We start from the raw sequence: 8,711 nt of genomic DNA, 5'->3' as shown, positions 1-8,711 counted from the left end.
CCGATTAAAACGATTTATTCGTGCGCTGTACGTCGATGAGTATTGAATGGATGCATGTCAGATAAACTTTGTTTGTAGCGTCTTTGTCGTTATTGTACAACATTTCAGCTGTATAACAAGCTTCCTTTCTCTTGACGGTCTCGAAATGCGTCTTGAGCTCATCCCATTGATTTAGAATCCGATCAATCGCTGGTTCAATAGAAATCCAACGCGTTCCACTTAGTTGAAGTATTTTCAGTGGTGCAGCACCCTCGTTGATAAGTTTGTACGCGTATTTCTTTGTACGCGATTTGTCGGAGACTAGAATGAGCGAACCAATTATATGTCTCGCGGATTAGGAACTCGAGATTCCGTGGTAAAGTTTCTGTCGTCGCGTGCGAGACGGCTAATTGAAGAGAGTGGCATATGCATCTGATCAAAACTAGATGTGGCAAGTTGTACTTGTTTTTGAGCAAAACGAACAATCCATTGTTGACACCGACCATAACGGAAGCATTATCGGTTCCGATGCCTATGAGGTTATAGAGATCCAACGTAAATGAGTTTGCTACTCGTCCAATTGCCTCGAGAACGGCTCCTGCAGTTCCAGAGGTGAGTTCCTCAAGAGATAAGAAAGTCGAAAAAATTGTTCCTCCCTTTTCCATTGTAATACCTGGACAACATTTTTTTTTTTTAACGGTGGAAATCCAGCAGAGACCCTATAGGATTAGTGATTATGAAACAAACCTTATTACTATTCCGAGAAATTTAGTTACAGATACATCGGTGGACTCGTCGAGAAGCAAGCTGAATTTTCTGTCACCAATGTCATCGCATCGACAGTCTTGAAAGTGCGGGCTTAATACATTCCTTATTATTTGTGTGCATTTAGTCCGGTGGAGTTGAACTTTCGCTGCATTGCTTACCGAGAACTTGAGTGTACAGTAATGTTCATCGATCCATGCACTGTGGCTAACTTTATTTTTTCAACTTTTGTTTCTTTTCTACTCGTATTTTATGTGCTTATGGCCGGTGAAGCAGTCGACAGGAGAAGTGGGAGAAACCACGACGACAGCCTCTTGGCGCTGTCACCCCTATAACCTCTAAGATCGCGAGGGCACGAATAACCTCTTTCACAAAATGCATAAGCCGTCAATTGAAGACTCGACGGATGTTAAATATTTTTACAGGTTAGCATATCACGGATGTCCTAATGCCCGGAACTTTTCATAACCAATAAATAAAATGTCGGGGAAAAAGACGCCGCTCCTGTGCAGTGATTTTAACTGTTTTTCGATTCACTGTAACGAAGCGATAATATTATAAGCGTATTACGTATGGAATTTTAACAATAACACGTAGTAAAAAAGGGTTAATAATTTGGAAATTTATTCTGATTCTCATTGTCAACAAATTCATATCAGTCTAATTTTACTATTCATGTTCTCATCATCCATCCATCTGGTATTTGTGTCGATTGGGTTCATTCGGACCCCTCGACGATATGTAACGCTAACAAATCGAATCCATACAATTTATTATACAGAAGTTAATACGCAATTTCAATTGAGTCAATCGTGTTACACCAGTGTAGTGGTCTAACATGAAACAAACACTCCTTTTATGAATGTAATATTGGATGTTAAATTTGAGCAATTCGAACTCAGAGAATGCCAATAAATACAATAAGGTTTATTCTACGCTTGGGGCGAAGCTCTTGAGAATCGACGCACAGTTCTGGTCGTCGAACTAGACTTTAACTGTCAATGGGCCTCAGAAATTACTTAAATTGAGTTAAGTTGAAGTTATAAATAATATATTTATATAAAATAAATTTAATTTCCTACAAATCGTTCTTTGACAATTTTTTTATAACTTCAACTGTTTTGTTGATAAGTACGAAAATATGTAACGCAGGCGGCGGGGGGGTCAAACCCCCCGTTCAGAATGTGACGAACCCGCGTACATCGAGTAAGTCAAGGGGGACTGAAGTCGGCACAGGCCCGATGGATGGCCCCCGAGACGACCTCAGGGGCCGTGCTTTTGTTCCGGCACGGTACGGGGAGTCGCGCCCCCGAGAGACCCTTAGCATCCAGGAACGTTTATGAAGATGCACAAGGGTAACAACGTTTTACCTCAGGTGGTAGCCCCTGCACAGGGGAAATCCACCCTGGGTTCCGATCGGGTGAAACCCCGGTGGCCCATGACAGCGGCATGGATTTTGGGGGCCGCAAATTGTGCAAAGACCTGGTGACAAACACTGCGACGAAGACGACTGACACGAAAACAGTAAAAGCGGACAGGACGACACTGGAACAACCACGACGAGACAGGACGGACAGCGTGTCGAGCACAGGCAGCGGAGTGAGTTGCGCTTCCGCTGCATCCACAGTCGGCACGGAAACACGAATCACGGACGATATGGACCTGACGGACATAATGTTTTTGATTCACAGGACAGCGACAGGGATGGCCGAGGCAGCGGCCATCCAAAAAAACATGAATATGTCCGTGAAACGCGGCATAAAGACGATCCTCGAGGCTGCCAATGTTGCGCTGAATAGGCGCAACAGAGCAGTCTCGACGGAAAACAAGACGGACAACGAGATGACGGAAACGGACGCTCAGACGGAACAGCGGACGCAAAACACTCCACGGACAAAACGAAAACGGGAAGCGACTGGAACCACTCCGGAGACCTCCCAAAAGAGGCCAACGGCCGTGGAACCAGCCGCCGACTGGCAAACAGTGGCAAAAAAACAGACCAAGACGAAACGGAAGACGCGGACGGATGGAACGAACCCGACGATGGACACGTCAACCGGGGCTGAAGGGCGCAGAGCGGCTCCCCAGCAATGGGGGACGGCTGTGCTCGTCAAACCCGGAATAGACAAGACGTACTCCGACATCGTGAGGAGGATACGGGCCACGGTAGATCCTGCGAAGAGTCACGTTAAAGTGACGACTCTCAGAAAGACGAAGAATGGTCTGTGTCTTCTGAAGATAAAGACAGACGCCAACGGACGAGACGATATCGGACGCGCCCTACAAGACGCGGTCGGCGACGCAGGCAACGTCAGGGCCGGGGTCTCCAGAGTACAACTGGAGATCGTGGACCTTGACTGTGTCACGACCAGAGACGACGTGATACAGGCACTGCGACGAGAGACGGGACCAGACGCGGACTTCGGGGTCCACATCTTTGGTCCGAACCGAGCCGAGCAGTATATGGCTGTCTGCGACCTTGAATCGCACGAAGCCAAGGCGCTGGTTGGCAAGGGACGGATCGGGATTGGATGGGTAGGTTGCCGCGTCCGACAAAGACTGAACGTGACGAAATGCCACTAGTGCCTTGGCTACGGCCACACGAAGGCAAACTGCACGGACGAGGACCGGACCAGGTGCTGCAGAAAGGGCGGCCAGACGGGACACTTCGCGACGGACTGTAAGAACAGACCAAACTGCCCACTGTGCTCCAAGGCGGGACACGGGGATGCGGCGCACTTTTCAGGCTCTGGAAGGTGCGCTGTATACCGAGTTGCGCTGGAGGAGTGCAGAAAGCAGGCCGGACGATGGACAGGATAGTTCAGGGCAACCTGAACCGCAGTAGGACAGCAGACGTGCTACTACCACAGATAGCGGACGAACATGACGCCGACATTCTGATCCTGTGCGAGCCGTACAGGGTGCGACGAACACAGGATTGGATTACGAACGAGACTGAGACAGCGGCTATCTGGGTGAGGGGCGCCGCCCGAGCCCGGACAGCCGCTCGTGGAGTAGGAGACGACTACGTCTGGGCTAGGGTGGGCGCTGTCACTTACGTCAGCGTCTACCTAACCCCAAATTGCGCTGCGGCGGAGTTCTTGGCGAAGGTTGCGCTCCTTGAAGACGGACTCAGGGACCTGCCCGGGGACCTGCCCGGGGACCTGCCCGGGGACCTCGTGGTCGCGGGGGACTCTAACGCGAGGGCGATCGAGTGGGGCATGACTGAGACGAACAGACGCGGACGGCTGCTGCTGGAGATGGCCGCAAGGCTGGACCTGGTAGTGGCAAACACGGGAAACGTACCGACGTACAGACGGCCGGGATTTGGAGACTCCATCCCGGACGTAACGATGACGACGGACAGGATGCTGCCACGGGTAGGGCGGTGGCGGGTGCTCGAGGGCTACACGGCCAGCGATCATCAGTACATCGTCTTCGAAGTGGCAGGAGAGACGACGACGACACGGACAAGGATCCAGCACCCCCCGCGGTGGAACATAGACAAACTCGGTGCGCACAAGTTTTCGGTGGAACTGGCGAGAGCGCCGGCCCCGATTACCGACGTTCCCCCGGAGCTGACTGGCCGGCAAAGGGCGGAAAGACTGGCAGCCGAGACGGCCAAACTGACGACACGACTGTGCAATAGCACAATGCCGAAACGACGGTACGGACGTAACAGATAGCCACAGATCGTCCACAGTACTGGTGGACCGACGAAATAGCCGAGTTGCGGAAGAGCTGCTTGGCGAAACGAAGACGGGTGACTAGGGCTGGCGGGAGACCCGGAAGGGAAACCCGCCAGGCCGAGTACAAGACGGCACGGAAACAACTGACGGACGCCATCAGGGACGGTAAGACGCGATGCTGGAAGAAGCTCTGCAAGGAGGTGGACCGCGACTCCTGGGGTGCCGGTTACAAGATTGTGACTGGTAGGCTGGGGGCCCGGATCCTGCCAGAACTCAAGGACGCTGAAACCGCACGACGGATCGTAGACGGACTGTTTCCGACGCACCCGACGCGGACAGACGCGACGAACGACGACGAGATGGCGCCGTCCCCCGTCTTTACTGCTGAGGAGCTCGTCGGAGCGGCCAAGGCAATGAGGATGGGTAAGGCGCCAGGACCGGACGGGGTACCGGCGGAGGTTCTTCGGCTGATGGCAAGCCTGAGGCCGGAGATACTTCTCGACCTTTACAACACATGCCTCACGACAGGGACTTTCAGCGACCGGTGGAAGACGGCAAAGCTGGTCCTTATCCCTAATGGTAAGGGCGACCCCAGCGCACCGTCGGCCTACCGGCCGTTGAGCTTACTAGACACGACGGGGAAACTTTTTGAACTGCGACCACGACTAACGGACGCAATACAAAAAGGAGGAGGACTGTCAGACCGACAGTTTGGCTTCCGGAGGGGTCGATCGACGATCGGAGCGATCCAGGAGATGGTCGACTCCTTCCGGGAGACAGACAGACACTGCCACGTAGCGCGACCTATCGTGCTGCTGGCGACACTGGACGTCAGGAACGCCTTCAACTCGGCCAGGTGGGTGGACATCCTGGAGTCGCTGAGAGGCGACTTCGGGGTCCCGCCTTACCTGCTCCGGGTTGTGGAAGACTACCTTCGGAACAGACGACTGACGTACGGAACGACCGAAGGTCAAGTGACGCGACAGATCACCGCGGGGGTCGCCCAAGGATCCATACTGGGACCTGACTTTTGGAACGGGATCTACGACAGCTTGCTGAGACTGGAGCTCCCGCTCAGCGTTCGCCTAGTCGCTTACGCTGACGACGTGGCGGCGGTGATAGTCGAGCGCACTCCAGACTTGGCACAATACGTACTAAAACAGACGATGAGACGAGTCGGACGGTGGATGACTGACCACAGACTGCAACTCGCGACGGAAAAGACAAAACTGGTGCTTCTCACCAGAAGATGCATACCGACCACACTACGCATGACGGTCGGAACGGACAAGATCGAGACCAGAGGGGAAGTCAAGTACCTGGGGGTGACCCTGGATACGAAGATGACCTTCTAGCCTCACATACAACGGACAGTTCAGAAGGCGGCCGAAAGGATAGCATCCCTAAGCCGCTTGATGGCAAACACGAGCGGACCGAGACCGGGGAAACGGAGACTTTTAATGTCCACCACACACTCGATTCTGCTTTACGGAGCGGAGATCTGGGCAGATTCCCTAAAGACTACGAAATACTGTCACGCAATGACGACGGTACAGAGACGGAGCGCGTTGAGGATCGCTTGCTCCTATCGGACGGTCTCAGCAGAGGCTGTTCTGGCGGTGGCGGGCGTGATGCCCATAGACCTTCTTGCGTTCGAGCGTAGGAGGGTTTACGGAAAAGACGCGGAGGTGACCCGACGGGACGCGGCAACGACGGAAAGATACGCGACGATACAGACGTGGCAAGAACGTTGGACGGAAGAAACGACGGGAAACTGAACGAGACGACTTATTAAGGACCTCAGACCGTGGATCCAGAGGGGGTTCAGGGATGTAAACTTTTACGTCACCCAGCTTCTGACGGGCCACGGTTACTTCAGACGGTACTTACATAACATGAACCGAGTACGGACGCCCAACTGTACGTACTGCGGACCCGGACGAGACGACGCGGAACACACGTTCTTTGAATGTGACCGCTGGATAGAACAGCGACAGAGACTTGAGACGGTCGTGGGAGGTATTACTCCCGATAACATTGTCGGGGTGATGCTCCACAGTACGGAAAGGTGGCAACTCGTTGCCACCTACACAGAGACAATCTTACGACGTAAGAACGCGGACGGCTGCCTGACGTAACATGACTGACGGACGGCCCGCACTGAACGGACGGACAGACTGACAAGACATACACAGACAGAGCCCCCAGCTAGAAGTAATATCACCATAGTTCCTGGCTGGGGGCATTGCACAGGAGGTGGCGGTTTAGTGGGGAGGCCACCCTGGAATCCCACATCCGCACTAGCCCGTATGACTGGCGTGAATCCGTAACTTGGATTCCGCAACTCCTCGAAAAAAAAAAAAATTATGAAAATATAACAATTTTCAAGAAAATTGGGCTTCTGAGACCGACGCCGATGAGACGGGTTCAGGTACAAAAAAATGTTAGTGGGTACTTTCAAAGAGTTACTAATATGCTACAAATTCTGACTAATCGCAATAAAATACCATTAAATAAAACGGAGCTATGTTAATTAAAATTTAAAAAATCATGAATTACATGTTATTTAAACGGGAAATATACATCGACGTAGGGTACGATAAACCGAATAGACAAATTGTAGCTGAGTTTATATGGGGAATATGTTACATAAGGTAGTCTCAGCGAAATATCCGAGGGTCCATAGTTACGGCATGACGGATTGATAAAGCGCCATGGGCCCGCACGAAGAGCACCCAATAAGACGGGGAGAAGAGTCAAAGACGCGTCACGTGGTGTGTCACTGCAAGTACCACGGTCTTACATACAGGTCCTGCAACGAACTGAAATTTGAGTGTTAGGGGTAGCCGGGTTAGTGTTCAAGTTTTTTGTGCCACTACTGGCCACTACGCGGCGCTGTCAGTTATTCATAGGCACGGTCTGACTTCATAGCAAAGTAAGGTTATCTTCGAATAGCGTATGACTGTGATTAAAATTAATAACACGAGAGATGAGTGCAATGACGACTAATTCCTGTGCGGTTCCGACCTGCAACACGGGTCGAAAATTAGCGAAAGAAAAGAGCTCCGCGTTCAAAGTTCCATCGAATCGTGAACTGCGTGAAAAATGGATTGCTACAATTCCTGGAATTTTTTACCTAAATTCGTCATAATTTGTTTGTGAAAAACATTTTCCGGAGCGATTCATCAGAAGGAAGTGGATAAAATATGACGCAAACGGTCGCATTATCGCAGAAGTAAGTTTATTCGTTGCATTTTTCCCACAGTTTTAATCGGTATGAGTTTTAATAATAACTAGCTGCTCATATTTCGTCGTTCGCTAAAGCTCGTTCGGATTAGCTGATTTTTGTGCTCGTGCGCTCGCTTACTCGTTGTCAGTGACACGAAATGAAACGAAATTTATGAGTTACCTCACGCTCATACTGCTTGAGGATTGTTCAATGGTTAATGAATGTTAATCAATACACACCACTGACTTACATAATAAAATAGCAGCCAAAGTTTTCAGCGCACACATCTCCACATAGGGCAGTGACAGCTGATTTGCGAAGTTCTATTATCCACAAAGGAGAATAGCTGCTGATTTTTCTAGTGTATGTAGTTTTTTTAGTGTCTAGCTGGTAATACGCTAGGGTACGCTAGGCTACGCTAGGTAATAGGCTAGGATTTTTGTGCACGTGCGCTCGCTGCGCTCGCTTACTCGTTGACATTGTTTCACCAGATTATACGAGATTTATAAGATACCTCACGCCCTTGCTGCTTGAGGATTTCTTAAGGGGTAATAAACGATGATCAAAATATTATCACAACATGTGTGCAAATACAAAATTCAAGTATTTATGCGTGATTTACATATAACATGTTTGATGTTATTATCTGCTTTGTTTATACAATATACATCGTTCCGTTATATAGTTATCCCCACAAAAGCTCCGGGATTTCAGCCTTTGCCAATATTTCTATAAACATACATGAATACATAATAAGAATAGATCATTTTATCCATTTATTTCAGTATTTTGAGAGACCCAGCTTGAGAAGTAATGGGGTAAGATGCATGAACACCACTACACTATTATACACCATAATTAACGCTCTTCTAACGTCCGACGCGTCGGACTGGTGCACGGAGTAATGGGGTGGCTAGGTTTCAATCGACTCTAATGCGATGAATACAATTGGTAATCATAAAATCAGTGGCGAAATTGAGCCACGATTCTTCGTCATTAAATTATTCGTCAAACAATATACACTAAATCAGTGAGTTTTACAATATGTA

The 8,711-nt window shown here is 49.9% G+C and overlaps 1 protein-coding gene and 1 pseudogene across 1 annotated transcript; both read left to right on the top strand.

Moving 5' to 3' along the window:
- Window positions 1-538: 538 nt before the first annotated feature.
- Window positions 539-5,788, top strand: LOC124412774. Its single transcript, XM_046892890.1, has 7 exons — window positions 539-591; window positions 1,021-1,169; window positions 1,897-2,079; window positions 2,120-3,279; window positions 3,328-3,500; window positions 3,560-4,419; window positions 4,470-5,788. Exons 1-7 carry the CDS (start codon window positions 539-541, stop codon window positions 5,786-5,788), a joined length of 3,897 nt encoding a protein of 1,298 aa, XP_046748846.1.
- Window positions 5,789-7,370: 1,582 nt separating this feature from the next.
- Window positions 7,371-8,711, top strand: part of LOC124412772 — a 38,798-nt pseudogene continuing 37,457 nt past the window's right edge.

The sequence above is a fragment of the Diprion similis genome, chromosome 11 (genome assembly GCF_021155765.1).
Source record: "Diprion similis isolate iyDipSimi1 chromosome 11, iyDipSimi1.1, whole genome shotgun sequence".
Taxonomy (NCBI): Eukaryota; Metazoa; Arthropoda; class Insecta; order Hymenoptera; family Diprionidae; genus Diprion; species Diprion similis.
Note: the sequence above shows the minus strand (reverse complement) of the source record. Positions and strands in the feature narration are given on the sequence as shown.

Excerpts from the sequence above, each read along its gene's own strand:
- LOC124412774 (XM_046892890.1), top strand. The coding sequence starts at position 539 with ATGAGTTTGCTACTCGTCCAATTGCCTCGAGAACGGCTCCTGCAGTTC. Across the intron at positions 3,280-3,327 it reads GACGGATCGGGATTGGATGG|TGCCTTGGCTACGGCCACAC; the intron begins GTAGGTTGCCGC and ends AAATGCCACTAG. Across the intron at positions 3,501-3,559 it reads CACTTTTCAGGCTCTGGAAG|GATAGTTCAGGGCAACCTGA; the intron begins GTGCGCTGTATA and ends GACGATGGACAG.